The sequence below is a fragment of the Adiantum capillus-veneris genome, chromosome 19, assembly GCF_014529385.1.
Source record: "Adiantum capillus-veneris isolate H3 chromosome 19, ASM1452938v2, whole genome shotgun sequence".
NCBI lineage: Eukaryota > Viridiplantae > Streptophyta > Polypodiopsida > Polypodiales > Pteridaceae > Adiantum > Adiantum capillus-veneris.
In genome coordinates, this window is record NC_140949.1 from 43632970 (window position 1) to 43655503 (window position 22534).

A 22534-nucleotide genomic window follows, 5' to 3' on the forward strand; every position below is an offset into this window, starting at 1 on the left:
AACATCATCGTTGTCAACCATCAATCATTCAGCCCATGAGCACTTTTGGAGCAGATCGGCATTGTAGATTTCAGCCTCCAGATCAACCAGCGTTTTCAGATTTCAGCCTCCAGATCAGCCAGCGTTTTCAGATTTCATCCTCCAGATCAGCATTGGCTGAGGCATTTTAACATCATATGAAATGCCTTCGCTTTGTATTCCTTCCACGGTTTATCGAGAATCAAAAGTAGACAACTTTGCAAACAAAGGCCAAGCTTTTCTTTGATTAACTTTGAAGCACTGACAGTGCACCTCACAACAAATGGTAGGCTACCAAGATCATTCATAACATCTATTTCCACGTTTAATCGTAATGGCAGGAAGCAAGAGAGTCTTTGTGCCCCCACAAAGCACCTACAATTACGAATGATGGCATATTGCATCACAATCATGCAAGGCATACAAATTGTATACATTTGCAATGGCTTTGTGACTATTTGTGTGCGTGCGCGTTTTGGTTTTTTTTTTTGGGGGGGGGGGAACTGAGGGACTCTAGAAGTCCCCTTCGAAGACAGAATTCATTAAATGGCCACCATGTTTGCATGCAGACAAGCAAGATCTATTCATGATCCATCAAAAGCTCAATTTCAGAGTCATCCATCCTCATTCTGATAATGTTGCAGCTTTCCCAACTTTATAAGACAAAATGTAATCATAAGTTGCATAACAATCATGCATTAATTTCATGTCCCCAAAAAACCGATTCCATTGTATGCTAATCTTCTGCTCTAAGAACATTTAGACCCACTAAAGAGAGCTTGTAGCAAGGCCAGGGACGATAATCTGCCTGAAGAACCAACACCAAAATTGAATCCCGAATCTTCACCTTAAGAATACTGAAAGCCACTAATCAGAACTCTCAAAGCATGCTTATAGCAAGGCCCGTGATGATATCAGGAGGAAACCTGATACCCAAATTGGATTTTCAAGCTATAATTTTGCCCCGCATAGAACAAAACTCAAGCTGCAGTTTTGTCAGTATCAGCCAGCTCTGGGATTTCATTAAACATGAACTGGTCTTGATAATCCATCATAAACTGCGTAGACCTTTTCACATCCATGAAGAGCTCGTACACTCTGCTCACATCTTGTATATCCACCTCCTTGCCTTTTCGCTTCTGACAAGCTAAGCTGGCGGCGGTGATCAAGTGAATGGCATAGCGAAGAGAAGTCTCATGCCCTATTTTCGTCAGTAGTAACTTTGCACTATCTGACATTTCCACATCTTCCTCTTCACGTCTTATATCAAGGATCTGCCTTATCTCCTCTTCAGTGTAAGGCTGCGTAGAGATGATTAGCAACCGATCCAAAAGATCAATCGGTATACCATGCGGAGACCTGTAATTTGTGCCCCGAATCCTTGTGATTCCCCTATTCGTCGCAACCACCAATATAGGGGCCATCTCATTCTCAAGCGCCCGATTGAGAAAAGAGAAGCACTCAATGTCCAGCATGTGCACCTCATCTATGAAGAGAACTCCAGGAATTATCTCAGCTTTGCCTTCCTCTCTCCATTCTGCAACCTTGCTATCGATCTGCTCCCGCACTTCGGAGCGAATTTCGCCTGTGTCACCTGTGAACAACGCCAAGAATCCCTGCGTTCTGCAAAGTGAAGAAAACAAGCCCGCATGAGGATCACCGAAAAATTACTCAAAACAATGCCTTCCCACAAAGGAAACACTAAAATGGGAACAAAAAAAACACTAACTTGCATTTCCAGTATACACAAGTGTTCCCACAAACAATCAGAGCCCTCTTCAAAACTAACATGAGGCACCTTCATTCAATTATTGTGGCAGGTTCTTCTTGAGGTAAGGGCCAAGTCTTCTGCAAGCTTATGTACAAACAGGCACTAGAACATGAACATACACAGATATGAAGATACATAATTACATACTCGTGTGACTGCATGCGTGTCTAGGTATTTATATATATGTGCAGATAGGCAGTTTGTCTATACGTAGGTGTATGTATTTCATTTTATACAAGAAAGATACATATAAATGTCCATAACCTTGACTGACCTGCTGTTGATAACGTCAATCTCGTGCAGAGTAACAACATGAACAACCTCTTTTCTTTTCTGAAGCTCTCCATCCGGGCATTGAACAAATCTAGTCTGTGGCCCCATTGCATCATAGTCTCTGGACCGTGCAAATGAACGCCCAAGTTTGGTGACCTTCCCAGAAGCTTTGTCAATGGCAATGACATCTCCACTCTGTACCTTCTCCTTCCCAAGAGCTTCAATCATTTTTGTACCCAAGTCGTAGACCGTCTCCATATCTGTAGTCTTCAATGTGAGCTTGCCCATCTTGGAAGCAGCACCTGCCGTTGCAGGCCTGTCAATTTGGATCTCAACGACCTCACCTTCCAAAATCTCAGTTTCTTCCTTGATGCGCACGCCAATAGCAGAGCGGAAGGCCTGTGTCAGAGCTTCTGTTTTGCTCATTTCAAGAGAGAAAATCTCACTGCCCGCCATCATCGCAAAGGGTGTTTCTTCACCTAAAGCTTTCGCCATGCCCATAGCTATGGCAGTCTTTCCTGTACCTGGCTGGCCTGCTAAAAGCACAGCACGGCCAGCAATCTTCCCATCCTTGATCATTTGCAAAATTATGCCTGCTGCTTTCCTTGCATTCTTCTGACCCACCATGCCCTGCGAGATATGGCGAGCTTCCATGGCGTCATCGAGGCCCAGGCCTCGTATGTGCGAGTGAGCACCTATGCGCTCTATCCTCGTGAGTTCCTTAATCTCGGGTAGCTTGAGGTCCGCCATAGCTGCAGCAGGAGATGTTACACAGAGTAGTTACCTTGTCAGGGATCCTCAAAGCCCCTTGCACATCAAAGCTCCGTCGCCACCATAGCCCAAGCGACAGTTACAACTCACAAGAGTAAAAGGGTTTGATCAAAGAGGGAAATTCGAAAGCAAGAAGAAGGAAGGAGGGGATATCTACGGTGTGGGATGACTGAGCACCGGAGATGTCGGGCAAAGAGAAATGTCAACTTAGCCTAGATAGCCGAGTTTGCTTTGCCCCCCTTGCCACCCCACTCGAGTGCAAAAGTAAACAAACTTGGGTACCCGAGTTAACTTCTGCGACAAAATCTACGGTGCCCACTTAATGTCAAGGCTTTAGATTCATGGGAGCCTTTGATCCCATCGGCCCTGCATGTGTGAGGCATAGTAGGGGCTTTGAAGAAGGAAGGGGGGGGGGGTAATTTTAACATCGCATCTCATGGAAGCTAAAGTTTATCTATATGACAAATTGTTGATTACGTTCCACTTTGAGTATCATGCCATAAAGCCATATAAAAGAAAATAAAGAAATCTAAATCACATAACTCAAAAAAAAGCGATTACTACAATGGGAGATATCCACCATATGCATGATGTTTTTGCACTAAGAAAGATAAGGGATCTATGTTTTGGGGGCCTGGTGATGCATGAAGTTTATGATTATTGCTTTTCCTCCTTTGTAGATTGCCCACTTCCCATTCTTTTGAGAGATATCCCTCCGCAGGGGTCTATGCAAACATTACACAATTTACACCTTAATACAATTTCAATATACATCACAGTTGCGAAAGTGTTTGCATAGGGAAAGAGTTCTCAGCACCCAACCTAGCATGAAGTTTAAACCATGAGCAGAACTGCATCCAAAGGTACCTAGCGACTAGTGCTACCCCTGAATGTGTGGTATGAATAAAAGGGTACTGAAGAAAATGACAAAGTGTAGAGTGAATATATGTATACACCGCATTGCCGGAAGAGAGAGAGAGAGAGAGAGAGAGAGAGAGAGAGAGAGAGAGAGAGGGTGAAATAGAGTGTGCAAAGACACAGAAGAATGACAAAAGAGAATCTTTAAATGCCCCATCTAAATGAAACAGGCAACCATGCAAAATGCAATAACAAAATCTAGGTATACCATAACATCAAAATATAAATGACTAGCAGAGTATCAAACCTTGGGAGCGAGCCAGAACACCTCCAACTTATATGAGCCAAACATAAGCCAAGGCCGCTTCGCCTCCCTCCATGAACGCGAGCTTTAAAAGGATTCCAAATACCAACATGTGGTAGAAAATCAACACTAACCATACCAGTTTAAGCGCCATGCTCCTTTGATGCTCAGTATCGGGTGTTTAGGCAAAGCCAAGGCAAGATCCCTGATGCATTAGCCGCGTAAGTCATTCAACCCCGACGCACTAATTGTGTAAATGAGCCTAATAAAAAAGAAGATTTAGGCAACACCTCCAATCGAGCAAATCCCTAGGTCAACGACTCTTTTAAGCGATATAGGTGATCCTAATCTTGTATCGACACTGTCATGAGAAACATAGCACATGAGTCCAATCACAATAGCATTTCCATATGCACAAACAATCTTTTCCAAGCAATCAAACTGTACAAGGTCTCTACCCTTACACGTCCACCATAAATCATCAAAACCACTTCATAATCCAATCAAAGACCATAAACCATAATCCAATCCCATCACATGGGTGAGCACTCCACCCAACTTAAGGTGATGCACATCCAATCTTGCAAAACCACATTAGCACATAACATGGCTGCAAAAAGTTTGGCAGCACAACCATATCCAAGAAAAAAGATCCAAGAGCCACACCGGCGTCCACAATCAAAATTGTTGGGTAAAGGCCATGTGGCCAGCTACCCGAACACTCCCTTCAACATTTTAACTCACTAATCCTTTACTTTTATCATATACAAAATAATAAAGAGACACACTCACTCTCCTTCCTTGGTGAGGTGTGTTTCCTCCCATTGTCTCCTCTCCTCTTCTCCTCACCCTCCCTGCACACACACATACGGTGATCCTCTCCCTCACAACTGGTATCAGAGCCAGGTTGGCTTCCTGTTTCCACTCCACAACATGTGCAGCTCCCCCTTGGAACTTGGAGATCCAATGGAATCTTGAAGATGCAGGTCTGCAAAGGTGTCGAGCAAGCAAGGTTTGAGAGTAGAGTAAGATAGTGTGGGAAATTTGAAGCTTAACCAGGCAATTGAAGATTGTAGCAAGTAACGAGGCAAATCGAGCAGGTCGAGAGGATTGTGGTCGAAAGTCTGCAAGTGAGATTTGAGGAAGTTCGAGCAGCAGGCAGCGAGTAGTAGCAGCCAGCAAAAGGAAGCAGTGGAATCGGGCATGAGCAAAATTGTGGAGCTTGGGAGATTTGGGGGGGGGGGGGGGGGGGGGGGGGGGTGTGGTTACACACATAGTATCGTTGATCCGGGCAAGGTTGAGAAGGGGATTTTGCAACATCATCGAAAGATTGAGAAGAACTCACGGGCTATACAACTCGAATTGAGAAGCAATTGAAAGTTTGCAACTCTCAAGCAAGTCTCGAAGTGAGCACAGCAAGGAATTGGGAGTGTGTGTGTGTGTGTGTGTGTGTGTGTGTGTGTGTGTGTGTGTATAACACACACACACACACACACACACACACACACACACACACACAAACTAAGTCTTGTGTGCAAAAATCATGCAGAGCTGGGCGGATTGAAGCCAAATCTCTAGTGATGTGGTCAATCTTCAAGGGCTCGGTGTAGCCAATAACTCAGATATCCACACACACACACACACACACACACACACACACACACACACACACACCTTGCAGGCTACAATAGAGATTGACAAAGAAGATTTTTTTTTCCTTAGAGTGTGTTCCCACACAGACAAAAGAGAGAGAAAGAAAGTGAAGATCCAGCATCGATGGCGGAAGGATTGAGAGAGGAGAGATTTTTTTTTTCTGGCTTCGGATAAAGTGAGAGAGAGCGTGTAGCTCTAAAACGGCTACACTCCGTCCTCAACGGTGAGAGGCGACATCGACCTCTTCTCGATGATTCTACGGTTCTGCTTCGCCTTGGCCCGGGCATAGGCCCTACATCTTTTGGTGGTAGCTTCTTTACGGCATCGACCATTGGTTCTTTGGCTTTTGACGGCATCAACATCGGCCCGAAACCATCGGCATTTTTCTCGAGCGTCTTTCGCGGCGCCAACATTCCCGCGGACAAGCGACTTCCCACAAACGACAGCGCTCATGACATGCGCGGGTGAGGTACCCTTGATGTGCAGTGGTAACAAAAGTCTATAAGCTTGGTCATTGATTCTCTCTGTGATGACAAAAGGTCCACAATATCTTACACTAAGCTTGTTGTACTTACCCATTGATAAAGAACTTTGTTTGAGTTTCACTCTCAAAAATACCATATCCCCTTCTTCAAAAAGTTGAGTAGATTGTTTCGGATCAGCATAACTCTTCTGTCTATCCTGAGCAGTCTTTATGTCGTGGCGTATGAGGTCCATTTGCGATTGCATCTCATCCAATGTATCTTTGGATGCTTAAACCCTTATGACAGGGTCTCTCTACTTTCGTAGAGTAAGGCATTCTTATCCACACAATGCTTGAAAAGGAGACATTTCAATTAAATATAGGGTCCACTTATTCTGATCATGCATACAATAAGATCGTAACATATCCTCAATTATTTGATTGGTTCTCTCAACTTGACCATCAGTTTGACAATGATAAGCAGTCTAAAGGCCAAAGGCCAATTGGGTTCTTGTGGCTAAGAATAAGGCTTTCCAAAAATTTTAAGTAAACTTTGCATCACGATCTAAAATTATACGACGAGGTAGACCGTGATACATAAACACACCTTTCATGAAAACTTGAGTTATATCTTTAGTCGTAAATGTTATCTTGACGGGGAACAAATGAGTCATTTTAGTAAGCATATCAACGACCACAAAAATAGAATCATGTCCCAAAAATATAGAAATTTTTGTGATAAAATCCATGGATATGTCATTTCATTTGCAGTGCATCAATTGGATGAACCTTACTAGCTTTAATAATTTGACATGTCAAGTATCTTGTAACATAGCTCAATACATTGCGCTTTAATCTTGGCCAAAAGAAACTTTTCCTTATGGCATAAGTTCTAATGTAATCTGGGTGTCCTACAATAGGTATATTGTGAGCTTCCTATAGTATTTGAGTTCGATCCCACGCATTTGGGATATAAAGACGGTTATTGAAATAAAGATCATTATCTTCAACATGAAAGCCTTTAATTTGTATCTCTTGCTTCTTTGTGTGATTATCCAAGTTTATTAAATGTTGAATCCTTATGTGAAATGTATACCCTCACAAATAAGGTCAATCAAAGAGGTAGTAGAGATTGTAATAGCCGATGTTGTACTTTTCTTGCTTAAAGCATCAATTACTAAGTTTTCCTTCTCTAGTGTATATTCAATCCTAAAATCATATTCTCTACTAATTTTTCCTTCTCTGGTTTATATTCAATCCCAAAATCATATTCGCATAATAATTCCATACACCTCCATTGTTGCATAGTAAGGTCAAGTTGAGTGTAAATCCACTTGAGGCTCTTATGGTCAATATGTAATTCAAGTCACCTTCCAAGAAGATAATGTCACCATACTTTCAAAGCATGTACAATGGCTAATAAATTCAAATTATCCGTAGGATAATTGAACTCATGAATATGTAACTTACAAGATTCATAAGCTATCGGTCTTCCTTCTTGAGATAGAACACCGCCAATTGCTTGTCTGCTTGCATCAGTAAGGGCAATGAATGTTTTTGTGAAGTCTAGAACCCGTAAAATTGGAGTACCAGAGCTTCCTTGAGTTTCTTAAAGCTAGCTTGAGCACATTCATTCCAGGCAAACACTTTAGTCCTCTTAAGAGTATTTATTAGTCAATGGAGAATCTATCTTGGCATATCCTTCAATAAAAGTACGATCTCGTCTCGTTACTCCAAGAAATTCACATACTTCTTTGACAAATTAAGGTATAGTCCAAGCTACGACGGCTTCAATCTTGCTTGGTCAATAGAAACGCCATCCCTGGATACAATCAATCCCAAGTACTCCACTTGTCGGTGAAGAAGGTGCATTTGCTATGCTTAGCATAAACTTGGTTATGACGTAGGAGTTCAAGTACTCATTGCACACATTTTTCATGTTCTTCCTTATTCTTTGAGAACTAAAATATCATCAAAAAATACAAGAAAAAATCATCAAGATGCTCTCTAAACATGTCAATCATAAGGCGGTCCAAAGTTTTTGGATCATTTGTAAGTCCAAAGGCATGATCGTTAGCTCATAGTGTCCAAATCGAGTATTGAAGCATGTCTTTGGTATATCTTCCTCCTTGATTTGGATTTGATAATACCCAGATTTAAGATCAATTTTTTGTGAAAATAGAAGCTCCATGTAATTGATCAACTCATCAATCCTTGGTATTGCAAACTTGTTCTTCATTGTTACCTGATTCAATCCAAGATAATCGATACAAAGACGTAGAGGACCATCCTTCTTCCAATTAAAAAGAACAAGAGTACTCCATGGAGAAACACTGTGTCAAATGAAGCCTTGGTCAAGAAGTTGCATAGGTTTCTGCGTCACCTGAAGTAACAAGAAAGCGCATCTCCTTGCTCCATGTGTCTTGGCCTTTTCAACGACACGCACCAGCTATAACGCAGGGCTCTCTATACCTTCTAAAGCCAAGGTAGGAACACAGCCCAGCCGCTAAAGGCTGTTGAAAAAAGCTGTCGTGCTTGGCACTGTCTTGGAGGCTTGAGTGCCAAGTTTTGAAAACAACCAGTGAGGGCCTCTCTTCAGATGGAATCACCTATGCATGCATCTTGAAGATTGTGGCTTTAAAGGCATGCAACGGCAGGGAATCTCTCTAGATGGGCTCACCTTCACCTTTCTTTTGAAAGCATGCGGCATCTCTGGAGCAGGAGGCAAAGACAACAATTGGAATGCACTTATTGCGATATGGGCGCAAACGGGACGAGGCCAGAAAGCTCTAGGTTGTTTTCAGCTGATGCGACGCGAGGGCCTCTTTCCAGTTGCACCTCTCTTCAGATGGAATCACCTATGCATGCATCTTGAAGATTGTGGCTTTCAAGGCATGCAACGGCAGGGAATCTCTCTAAATGGACTCACCTTCACCTTTCTTTTGAAAGCATGCGGCATCTCTGGAGCAGTAGGCAAAGACAACAATTGGAATGCACTGATTGCGATATGTGCGCAAACGAGAGCAGGCCAAAAATCTCTAGGCTGTTTACAGTTGATGCAACGTGAGGGACTCTTTCCAGTTGCACAAGAATTCACAACTATGTTGTTAGTCAGAGGCTCTTGATAAAAGGTGTCGTGCTTAGCACTGTCTTGCTCAATATGTATGCAAAGAGAGGTCTTCTCTCCAGATGCAATCACCTACGCATGCATCTTGAAGGCATGTGGCTCTACGCAAGATGCCGATATGGGCATAAAAATTCACAATTAAATTGTTAGTCAGAGGCTGTTGAAAAAATATGTCGTGCTTGGCACTATCTTGGTCAATCTGTATGCCAAATGTGGAGCGCTTGAGAAATCACAAAAAGTGCTTGATGAGCTTCCTGTCCAGCACTGATTGTGGGATGTGCGCAAGAAGAGCAGCCCCAGAGGCTGTTATGCTTGGTAGTGTCTTGGTCGAGATTTATGCCAAATATGATGTGCTTGAGAAAGCACAAAAAGTGCTTAAGCAACTTCCTGGCTTGAATGTTGTCTCTTGGAATGCAGTGATTGTGGGATGTGCACGAGAAGAGCAGTCTCTAGGCTGCTCTTTTCAACAGAAGCAAAGCATCAAAATGCATTGGTTGTGGGTCCAGAAAGCTCTAGAATGTTTTCCACTTCCTACGCACAATGTGGACTCTTGGAATCCACTGATTGCAGTATGTTCCACAGGAGAAAACTCTAGTCTATTTACACCAATTGCAATCGCGTGTGCGTGCATCTTGAAGGCATATAGCTCTACGCAAGATGCTCTTATGGACACAAAAATTGAGACTGATATTGTTAGTCACGGGCTGTTGATCACCTATGCAATCACCTATGTGTGCATCTTGAAGGCATGTAGCTCTATGCAAGATGCTCTTATGGACACAACAATTGAGACTGATATTGTTAGTCACATGGTGCTTGGAAATGCCTTGGGCGATATGTATGCCAGATGTGGTGCGCTTGAGAAAGCACAAAAAGTCCTTAAGGAGCTTCTTGCCAGGAATGTCGCCTCTTTGAATGCACTGATTGTAGTATTTTCCACAGGAGAAAACTCTAGTCTGTTTACACCAATTGCAAACGCATACGTGTGCATCTTGAATCCATGTAGCTCTACGCAAGATCACCTATGTGTGCATCTTGAAGGCATGTAGCTCTACGCAAGATGCTCTTATGGACACAACAATTGAGACTGATATTGTTAGTCACATGGTGCTTGGCAATGCCTTGGGAAATATGTATGCCAGATGTGGTGCGCTTGACAAAGCACAAAAAGTCCTTGAGGAGCTTCTTGCCAGGAATGTCGCCTCTTTGAATGCATTGATTGTGGGATGTGTGCAACAAGAGCAGGGCCAAAAATCTCTAGGATATTTTCAGTCGATACAAAGCATTGGAATGCACTTGTCCCATAATACACACAACATGAAGCAGATGCAAACGGAAGGCGTTTCTACAAATGCATTCACCTATGCTTGCACCTTGAAGGCTATTGACCTTATGCAAGTTGTTGACATGGGTGAGATAATTAACGAGAAGATACGTGGTCTGACGTTGTTGGTAAGGATGTCATGCTTGGTAGTGCTTGGTTGATATGTATGCCAAATGTGGTACTGTCACAAAATGTCACCTCTTGGAAATCACTGATTGCGGGATGTGTGCAATAGGAGCAGGGCCAAAAATCTCTAGGCTATTTTCAATGGATGTGAAGCATTGGAATGTTGTGGTCATAGGATACACACAACATGAGAAATGCCAGAAACCTCTAGGCTATTTCTAGCTTCCTATCTGGAGTGTGGACTCTTGGAATGTACTGATTGTGGAATTTGCCCCATAGGAGAAAGCTCTAGTTTGTTTTCACCACATGCAATCACGTACGTATTCATCTTGAAGGCATGTGGCTATACGCAAGATGTTGATATGGGCAAAAATTCACAATTATATTGTTAGTTAGAGTCTGTTAAAAAAAGATGTCGTCTTTGGCATTGTCTTGGTCGATATGAATGCTAAATTTTGCCTCTTGAAATGCACTAATTGCGGGACGTGCGCAACAAGAGCAGGGCCAGAAAGCTCAAGATTGTTTTTAGCGGATGCAAAGCAAGTGTATCTGCATAAATTCAATCACCTATACTTTTGTCTTGAAGGCCATGCTTACATTTTGGGCATGTGGCTCTCGCAAGTGCTATAGGAGCTTCTTGTACGGAGTATGGACTCTTGGAATGCGCTGGTTGCAAGATTTTCCCCACAGTGTAATGGCCAAAAAGCTCTTGTCTGTTTTCAGCAGATGTCGTCTCTTGGAATGCACTGACTGCGGAAGGTGTGCAACAAGAGCAACGCTAGAGTGTGTTGACAAAAGCTATCATGCTTGGCATTGTCTTGGTCAATATGTATGTGAAGCGAGGGCTCAAGGGCCTCTCTGCAAATGGAATCACCTAAGCATGCATCTTGAAAGATGTGGCTCTATGCAAGATGCTGATATGGGCACAAGAATTCACAACTATATTGGTAGTCAAAGGCTCTTGAAAAGAGATGTCGTTCTTGGCACTATCTTGGTCGATATGTACGCGAAGTGAGGCCCTCTCTTCAGATGCAATCACCTGCGCATGCATCTTGAAGGCATGTGGCTCTACACAAGATGTTGATATTGGCACAAAAATTCACAATTATACTGTTAGTCAGAGGCTCTTGAAAAGAGATGTTGTGCTTGGCACTGCCTTGGTTGATATGTACGCAAAGCGAGGGCCTCTCTCCAGCTACAATCACCTACACATGCATCTTGAAGGCATGTGGCTCTACGCAAGATGCTGATACGGGCACAAAATGCACAATTATATTGTTAGTCAGAGGCTATTGAAAAAAGATGTCATGCTTGGCAGTGTCTTCGTCAACACGTATGCCAAATGTGGTGTGCTGGAGAAAGCACAAAAAGTGCTTGATGAGCTTGTTGTCTGCCAACACTGATTGCAGGATGTGTGCAAGAAGAGCAGCTCCAGAGGCTATTGAGAAAAGATGTCATGCTTGGGACTGTGTTAGTCAAGATGTATGCCAAATGTGGTGCACTTCAGAAAGCACAAAAAGTGCTTGAGGAACTTCCTATCCAGAATGTTGTCTCTTGGAATGCACTGATTGTAGGATGTGTGCAAGAGCAGCAGCTCCAAAAATCTCTAGGCTATTTTTAAGGGATGCAAAGTATGGGAATGCACTGGTTGCAGGATATGCACAATAGGAGCAAGGCCAGAAAGGTTGAGAATGTTTTTTGGTTCCTACACAAAGAGGGGACTCTTAGATTCCACTGATTGCAAGATTTGCCATAGGAGAAAACTCTAGTTTGTTTCCACCAGATGCAATCACAAATGCGTACATTTTGAAGGCATGTGGCTCTACGCAAGATGCTGATATGGGCATAAAAATTCAAGCTGATATTGTTAGTCAGGGGCTGTTGATCAAAAAAGATGTCGTGCTTTGCAATGCCTTGGTCGATATGTATGCTAGATGTGGTGTGCTTGAGAAAGTACAAAAAGTGCTTGAGGAGCTTCTTGCCCAAAATGCCACCTCTTTGAATGCACTGATTGCTGGATGTGCGCAACAAGAGCAGGGCCAAAAAGCTCTAGGCTGTTTTTAGCGGATGCAAAGCATTGGAATGCATCGATTGCAAGATGCGCACAACAACAACATTGCCAAAAAGTTGTAGGCTGTGTTCACCTATACTTGCACCTTGAAGACTTTCACATGGGTATCAGAATTTAAAATGAGATTTCTAGTCAGGGCTTGTTGGGGGTACAATGTCATGCTTGGTAGTATTTGGTCAATTTGTATACCAAATGTGGTGTCCTCACAATAGCACAAAACCTTCTTGAAGCGCATCCTTCCCTGGGATTTCGTCTTTTGCAACAGGTTAAGTGCAGGAGATGTCCAACTTCATTGATGTAAGGAAGTGCATTGGTGATAGACATTCAATCACGTGGTAAGTGAGCATTATCATTTTTTTATTTTTGACACTAAGAACGCAATTAATGAACACACTGAAAATTGCACGCTGCCGTGGGAATGGCATGTTCCCTCGTATTATAAAAATTGGGGAAGACTGTGCAAACTCCCCCATGCAAGGAGACTTGCATGTTTTCTTTCTTTTTGAAACAGAAAAATGGAACAACAAATAATTAATAACATTGACATCTTGTATGATCGTGAACAATTAGCTTGAAAAAACTCTTACACTCCTTGTGGTTTTTGATGAGGTACCCCTGAGAAGCACTATGATCGGTATCCAATTTATGCGGAGCTACACCTGTGGACCACGACGATCGATATCCCAAACACTCTCAGGTAGAAAAAACTAAAACACTTTCATGAAAAATCTCTCTCTCTCTCTCTCTCTCTCTCTCTCTCTCTCTCTCTCTCTCTCTCTTCAATATTTTGTTCGATCTCAATTCAATGCGAACGCAACTAACGAAGCACTCTAGTTTTTACTTCTTCTCCACTAGGTTAAGTTTTCTCGCATAAATCATCTCATTCTTTCTATAGCTCTTCATTAGTTTAGTGAAATTTACAAGTTGAAGCTTAGGTTGTCCCCACTTTTCGGTAAAGGTAACCCTAGAGCCATGCTCATCTATAAAAGTTAATGGATAAGACTCTAGAATGAGATGAAGTGTTGTGGCCGTCCAAAAAAAATCGAGTTACCATGTAGAAGATTTAACTTATCTACCCATTAGCTAATTCCACTATGAGGTTAGTATCAGGGTGTTCAGGCAGAATGAGATTTCTAATGCATCTAGGAGAGATGAAAGAATGTGTACTCCTAGAATCAATCAATAAGGTAAAATTCTTACCATGATACTTTGTTGGGGTCTAAATTACTGAAAATTGTTCATTCATTCCTTGATGTTTGATCGCACCATGAACATATGCATTTACTTGATTCCCTTCACCTCTAGCACCTTGAGCTCTGTTGGCTTGAGCTCTCCCTTGAGCTTGTTGATTTACTCCTCCTTGTGAACGAGGTTGTCGATAGAAGTTATTTTCATTATTGTTGTTGTTGTTGTTGGGTCGCCCATTTTGCACTAAAGGTGGGTTTCTTGGTCTAAAACTCCCTTGATTTTGAAGAGGTCTTTGATACTGATTGAAGTTTTAATGAGTAAAATTTTGTTGAGGTCTAGGTCTAAAATTCCTGAAATTCTGGCTTGGGTTCTAATTTCTAAGCTCATAAATATTTATTAACCCTGTAAAGCTTGAGTTATTGAATGGACTATCTCTGAACTGATAGTTAGGATCAAGACAAGGATAGCATAGATGATCTCGCCTAGCCTTCATAGGTAATAAGTTATCCATATTTATTGTGAATTTCCAGATATGTGCTCATCTTCAGGACGAGGTCTTTTGATCTCACAAAACAGGAGTAGACTCTTGCTTTCGCTTCACACTATTAGATAATTTGAGTTCAATGGGTTTACCCACATCAAGAACATCGAAAAAATTTGTCAGTCAAAGACTAAGCCTAGTCTTTAGAGGATTATGTGACCCTGACACAAATCGTGATACTTTGACTTCTTGAGTCATATTCGTTGGAGCATACTTGACAAGGGTCAAGAAGTGTTGATAATATGACTCTAAATCTCTAGTCCCCTGAGTACAATAAAAAATCTCATTCATGTAATCAAAATAATATACCTTGTTCTAGTAGTTCTTCTTTAGCTGAGTCTTAAGATAATCCCAAGTTGCTACATTAGGGTTGATATTTTTTTCTGTATAATGGTCTATCCACCAATTCTTGTCTCTCTTTTCCAATTTGAATTTAGCAATAATAGCTTTGTTCTCTACAGATGAGTAAGCTAAATCAAAGTAATCATCCATGCGCTCAATCCAATACTCAAGAACTTCGCCCACATCTTTGCATTCCCCACTAAAATTCCCAAGTTGAGACTTGCAGAGCATAGCATCAATGTCTCAATCAATGATCGTTGGTTGAAGCGCAATTGAGACATTAGCATTTGCAACCATTGCATTTCCTCTAGGAGGCATGTTTATCTAATGCACCATATTAACCAAGATCATTCTTAGTACAATACATCCTATTTTGTCTTAAAGTCTCTCTTAGTAAAAATAAGGCTGACAGTCAAGAATATTATAAAAGAGAGAAAATAATAGTAATGAATAAATTAAATCAATTTTATATCGCAAAATTTTTGTGGTTCAAAAATTTACATTTCCTTTCAAAGGCCATCAATAATCTCTAATGGTTCTAACATAGTGTACCCTATGATAACCATTATGACATCGTTCAAGCATTGGGTCATAATCATCCCATTCTTCAAGTATGTTTGATGGGCTATTCCATTGGTCTCTCAAAACTATAGATGTGAAAATCGCTTCATTTGCGTGTAAACCGTACCACTCTTGTGTGAGCGAACAGTTTGTCACAGGCACCCGCATGTTTCTATGGACCATATCATTCTTAAAGCTGAAGTAATCATCAAAGTAAGTATAATTCTAGGGAAACACATCAGGTGTCTTTCATTCATCGATACTATCTGTACTGGCACAATTCACTAAGCATTGGGATCTATTGTAGGCATTGTACATGATCTTTATATTATGACGGTTGTGTATAGTGGACTTTCCATATAGGTCAAATAATAAATATTTTCAATCCCACACATTAAGCATATCAATGTCAAAGCACCTTGATGCCATTACTAGAGGAAGTATAAGCCTTGCTAACCAAGTCTCCTTTGTCAGTCTTAGGATAAGCTCATGGGCATTGATATATAACAGTCGGTTAGTGATGATGATCTCCTTTCCTATCTTGGATTGTACCCACTCTTTGCTTCCCACAAGTGTAGCTTTGTGTCTTGGTAACCTGAACTCCGGGTTCCCTGCAACATAAGGATATCATGCTCAAAAATTATTCGGTACAACACAATCTGTGGATAGTAGTCTCTTTTTCTTTGTCATAGTTTGTTTGATTGTAACAAGCTGTTGCACCCCAACTCCCATCTAAAGATGCTCTTTGACTATCAACCTCAAGAGTATGTTTAACCGTATTCCTTGAGGTAAAATGTCATTTATCTACACACACACACACACACACACACACACACCCCATCACTCACTCAAGTTAGCCAAGAATTGACAAACCATAGGTTGCAACTCCAAGGTTACTATCTTAAAACAATTCAAATCAACTCAAAATTGAATTTTTCCAATCATAAATGATAAAAGGTTACATGATACTTTAAAGAGGGTGCAAAAATGAGTAAAGGTCCAATAAACCAATTCTTGGTTCTTATGATTGAGGCTCTACCCTTGTATTACTCAAGTCTCAAGTTTCAAAGCTTAAAACTTCTAGTTGGGCACTTGAATTTACATCTCTTCCTTATAACGTTCCTTTTTATAAGAGATATTTGTTGGTGGTAAGGCACGAATGCAGTTTACATGAGCATGTTATTCATTGACATCTTCTTTATAGAAATATTCTCTTGGGTTTATCACCATAGGATATGATTGAGCAAAGTCCTAAACACATCTTGGCTTCTCACAATCATCAAAAGTTATGGTGACCTTGTGAAGATTGTATTTAAGGATAGGGCCATAGACTTTACTAAACCAGCCTTGACATACATAGTAGAATCGGTTCCCACTACTTGAATTCTTCCAAGCCCTAAATATGACCTATTTATAGAAGTCATGTATTTGTTTAAGCATGAGTACTTTCTTGCCAAGAATAATATCACGGCTTGGTAACTCCAAAGGTGAGTATAAATTAAGGTAAAGAACATATCGTTTCACTTGGACGTCACCCTCCTTAAGCTTTTTCTTGACCCAAAGATGTGCGTCAACCATGTATCTTGGGTTTGGTGTTTAGGTTAGGCATCAACATACAATTCCCATGCTACATAGGAGTTTGAAACAAGATAATCTCTAGTCCCTTTGAAGTTTGAACCACCTCAACTCCCCAACAAACATTGAATTCGACACCACAGTTGAAAAATACATTTCTTGCAAAGTCACGTGGGAGTTTATCTAGACGGTTAAGGAGATCCATATAAAAACAAGACAAGAAAAGATAAGAATTTGTACACATGGCTACCAAAATTGAGTTTGTGCTCTTTATTCATCAAAATTTTACTTTTATGGATTCCTACAATATTATGCATGTCGCAGAGCTAACTCTCTAAATGCTCTCTTAAGTCTCATTGCTGGAAATTTCCTTAGACCTCTCATATGATAGTGTGGTATATAGTTATACTCTAGTCTTTCTTTCCCTATGATGGCAACAATTGCTTCAAACTTCTTGGCAACTTCGGCAATTCTAAGCATCTGTGAATGCATTGCCAAGCAATAGTACATATCCCCTAGGGCTAGCCACATCCTAATCTAGAGTAGCCTGAGGTTGGCAAACCAATCCTTTTGGCTATCATCAATATAGATAAAGAATTGGTGGAAGTGATTACAAGTGAGGTAACTACGGTCAACACTCTTCTAACAAGTCATGGTTCCTGATGTTGCAAAAACTTTAGTCCTAATATCAAGATAAAAGATATCTCTGGCATTCCTTGGTAATCCTATCTCCATATTGTTGAACACTATAGCCAAAACTTTGTTCCCCTTGCTAAGGAATTTAGACGTAACCTTAGGAGCCATTGTTAACTACAAAACAAACATTCAAAGAAATCCTTAATACACTTGTATGACACTCCAACCAATTCATTGTAAACAAATACCATGTAAGTCCATACAAGAAGACAGTTCTAGCAGGTGTCACCAATCAATGTCACTCTTGAATGCATCGTGAATACCTTTATAAGCTTAGGCTCTCACACCAAGTGAGAGATACCCATCCCCAAGGGTCTATGCAAAAATTATACAATTTACACTTTTATACGATTTCAATAATCAAATTTGCAAAAGCATTTGCATGGGGGAGGAGTTCTCAGCACCGACGGACTGCATATAGAGGTACCTAGCAACTAGTGCTACCCCTGAATGTGTGCTATGAATGAAAGCGTACTCAAGAAAATGCAAAGTGGAGGGTGAATATATGTGTACACGGCATTGCAAGAATAGAGAGAAAGAGAGAGAAGAGTGGAGTGTGAAATAGAGTACGTAGAGAGACAGGAGTATGACAAAAGAGAATCTTTAAATGCCCTATCTAAATAAAACAAAAAACCATGAAGCAATGCAATAACAAAATTTGGGTATACTATAACATCAAAATATTAATGGCTAGTAGAGCACCAAGCCCTATGTAGGGATTGACTGGTCCACCGATCCACTTCCACTCTACTATGGACATAGAGAATTTCACTTATGTGGGAGCAAGCCAGAACACCTCCAACTTACCTGAATAAGACATAATCTAAGGCAGGCCAATTTGCTCCCTCCACGAACCCGAACTCTGAAAGGATTTCAAATATCAATAGGTGGTAGGAATTCAACACCAATCATACCAGTTCAGGCGCCATGCCTCTTCGATGTCGACCATTGGGTATTTAGGTAAAGCCAAGAAAAAATCCCTAATGCATTAGCCACGTATAAGTCATTCAACCTCGACGCACTAACTTTGTAGCGCTATCATGAGAAACATAACACATGACTCCAATCGCAATAGCATTTTCACAATATTTTCAAAGCAGTCAGAGTGTACAGGATCTCTATCCTTACACGCCCACCATGAACCATCAAAATCACTTCATAACCTAATCGAAAACCATAAACCATAATCCAATCCGATCACATGGGTGAGCACTCCACCCAACTTAGGGTGATGCACACATCCAATCCTACAAAACCACTTTAGCATATAACATGGCTGCAAAAAATTTTATAGCATAACCAAATCCAAAAAAAAAGATCCAAGAGCCACAGTTCAAAATCATAGCCATAATCCATGAGGGATCTCATCCCTTGATCATAAACCATATTCTTTATTGAGCAAACTCCCACACTTGGAGTTTGACCATACTCGCTGTGCAATCAAACTGAGCCAAAACACATAACGCTAAAGAGATGAGATTTTATGCATTAAAGAATTCCAACCAGTGACTAAAAATAACTTCAAAATTCCATTTTGAAAATGTTTAACCATGCATAAGTGATGCACTATGATGACACCTCACCCCCCTAGCACATAGAGCTAGTTTTGACCTAGAAGGGTGGAAAGCAATACACACATATGCATGGGGCATCCACATCTATCCATGAGGTTCCATACACCATATGAAATCGTCCCATCATGCAAAACAACCCCATCACTTTGGTCAAGCACATGCCATAACTTCACATATATGCAAAAAATAACTTTTTGCTATTTTTGGATGCATACATAACATGCAAATAAAAGTATTTGATCTCAAATCAATGCATCAATGTCAGCCCTATAACATAAACTAGCACCTTGTCACATTACTTTGTCCATATTAGATTTATGCGAACAATTGTAACACAAAAACAAAGCCACCTTATTCACATTTGCCCTTCCAGTTCGAGTTGACTAACCATAGCCCTCTATATAAATTTATGGACATCAAACACTTGAAATCAACTCACCAAAGCAAACAATAAATCATACATGAAGCACTCACGACACTAAATGGTACTCCCCCTAGGTAGCACCCCTACACGCATAGGTAAACCCCCCCGGGGGATTCATGGAAAACTTACCACACCACGTAAGTGCAGGAAAGGGGGGTTATTTTACAAGTTCCATAAGCGTATAAGTTAAGGGCAGGCCCCCAATAAACTATCTCCAAGCTTAAAAATAACGAATGGGGGTGTCATATTTATGTGTGTGTGTGTGTGTGTGTGTGGGTGGGGAGGGGGGGGGGACTGAATCGGGTTGACTACTTGTAGCGATTGGTCATTGGTGTGCACTAGAACTTTGATGAATTTTGGGAAAGTTTTTTATCAGGGCACACATCCAATTTTGCATCAAGCCGGTCATAGATAAGGGTTGATTTGGAGTAGGTCGAGGGTGGATTTACACGAGCTTTGGATGGGTCAAAATTGGACGAGTAGCCAAAATGCAGGCTGATCGGGCACATAGTTTGAAAGTCAAACTAAGACACATTGAGGGTGCATCTAATTATCAACAACAATGGTTCCTTAGTACGTAGCTAGCCACTATACTACACACTCTTTGACCAGTTTTACTTAACTAGATCGTGTGAGACCTGAATTTTATATGTAAGATAGGGGTATGATACTTTTCTCTATTAATTGTCGTATAAGCATAGAGAGGGGGGTCATATTCCCTAATATGAATCGTAAATAGGGGTTTTATCAAAGTTGTCCACTCGCAGGTGGCGTCACGTTTTGTATATACAGTGAATCCCCCGGGGTAACCCCGTACAAGAAAAGGTTAATAACTCGTACTCACGAAGTGATATCAGTAATCTAAATACATTTATCAGCAAGTTCAATCAAGTTTTTGATTTGGTTAAGTGTGTTCAGTCATCCAATGAATCTATATAATGATTCTCCAAGGAGCCTGGGATCGAAAATATTAACTTGATATAAAGCTATATTTTGACCGTAACTCTTTGCTTGTGCGGAATTTTCACGTGAGACACGAGAGAAAATGTTCTAAATGGTGTGTGTAATCTTTGGTTCAAAGGGTTTGACTTGATTCATAGTGGTTTGGGAGATACGATCAAAATAGTGTCCCTACCGCTTACATGACATGAAATGAAAAGCGCTCTTTATGCACCTACGTGACCATAGACACACCGTGTGCATAAATCAGTGTGCTAAGCATGATGAAGGAAGCATGGAGCATCCTCATACACATCTGGCAAGCCCATACATGCAAATGAAACAAAAAGTGCTCTTTATATACCTACATGACCATAAACACATCATGTGCATAAATCAGCGTGCTAAACATTATGAAACAAGCATGGAGCATCCTCGTACACATCGGGCAAGCCCATACACGCCCACATACAAAAAACAACCACCAAGAGGGTAGTCATAAACAAAGTAGAGGGAGAATGAGATGATGGCTATGGAGTTTAGAGCTTCTTACCGTGCTTGAGAGGTGATTACTGATTATCGAAGACTTCTTGCTTTGTCGCAAGAGAACGGTGATGAGAGCTATGCAGAGGTTTTCGTCACGAAGTCGATGAAGAGCTCGCACACTATGAAAAGAGAAGAGAGAACTAGTAAGCAAGTAGAGAGATTTTGTTGTTTTTCTTCTTCTTCTTCCCGCAAAACAGAGAGAAGCTATTATGGAGATGGCAATAGAGAGCTTGCACCACTCCATATAATACATATGTATAGCCATGCGATAGTAGACACAACTATTGGCACTGAAAACTGAGTAGAGGAGCTCCTTATAAGCTAATTATGTCAGCGTGGAGTGTGTCCCAAGTAGCTACTAGTGTCCCCTCTTTGCCTGGAATAGCTTCCCAAGTAGCTAATAGTGCCCCCTCTTTGCGTGGAATAGCTTCCCAGGTTTTGGAACTTTGCTAAAAACATGCCTCTTCTTTTGGTGGTCAACCTCACCCCTTTTCTCTTCAATTTTTACAACAAAAATTATTTAATTGAATAGTATCACTGCAACTAACATGAGCGTGACTAAACTATGCTGCATCGTGATGCCTTGACATAATTATGACTCTTCCATACTGTCCTAACGTATTTACAATATCGCTTTTTATTGAAGTAATTTTCATAAAATTTTGTTTTAATCTCGTTTCTTCACCGTATGGTCGTTTTTATACTCAATGGTGACTTCAAATATTGTTTTTTTATTTAGGTCATCCTAAAAAGCACATTGCTTTTCAAAAACGTCAGTACGAGAAGCTAAGCAAAAAAAAATTCTAAAATTGAACCACGGGTTCCCCTTGTCCACCCAAGCAAGAAAGTAGACTCGCTTTTCACAAAAAAGCATCAAAAATCATGAAAAGCTAAAAATAGCATAAAAAGCGTCCAAAAAACAGATTTTTACAAAATTGAACCATAGCATCCCTGGGACTCATAGATTGAGGATCCAGCTTTGCACCAAAAAACACAAAAAATATGAAAAAACTTTTTTAAAAAACTTTTTTAAAAAACAATTTTTTTTCAAATTGACCAAACGTACATTTGACCTACTGGGTCATGAAAATGACATTTCTTTTCATTTTAAAACCTTACAACACTGTCAAACAAGCATCGAAATCTATTTTGCTTATTTTTAAAAGAGACCCAAAAATTGGGGATCTTACATCTTTCTTGCTTCTCTGACTTTGGCTAGTTCACTTGCTCAGTTCTTGAGTCGAAGTGGTATCACCTTGTCTAAAATACATATAGATGTGCCTTGGAATTAACTTGTGTACTTGATTACCCTTATCTTTTTTATGATGTCAAAATAGCCCACTCTTTCTTGCTTCCCTTTAACTTCAAAAAGCTGTCCCTAGAGGTCCA

At 40.8% G+C, this 22534-nt stretch overlaps 1 protein-coding gene across 1 annotated transcript; it reads right to left on the minus strand.

Annotated features, from left to right (window-relative positions):
* Positions 1 to 601: 601 nt before the first annotated feature.
* Positions 602 to 3023, minus strand: LOC147433913 (uncharacterized). The gene is made up of 2 exons (XM_086490536.1): positions 2064 to 3023; positions 602 to 1641 (listed from the first exon to the last, which is right to left on the minus strand). The coding sequence occupies exons 1-2, from the start codon at positions 2810 to 2812 to the stop codon at positions 999 to 1001; spliced, it is 1392 nt and encodes a 463-aa protein (XP_086346662.1). The 5' UTR covers positions 2813 to 3023; the 3' UTR covers positions 602 to 998.
* Positions 3024 to 22534: the final 19511 nt, after the last annotated feature.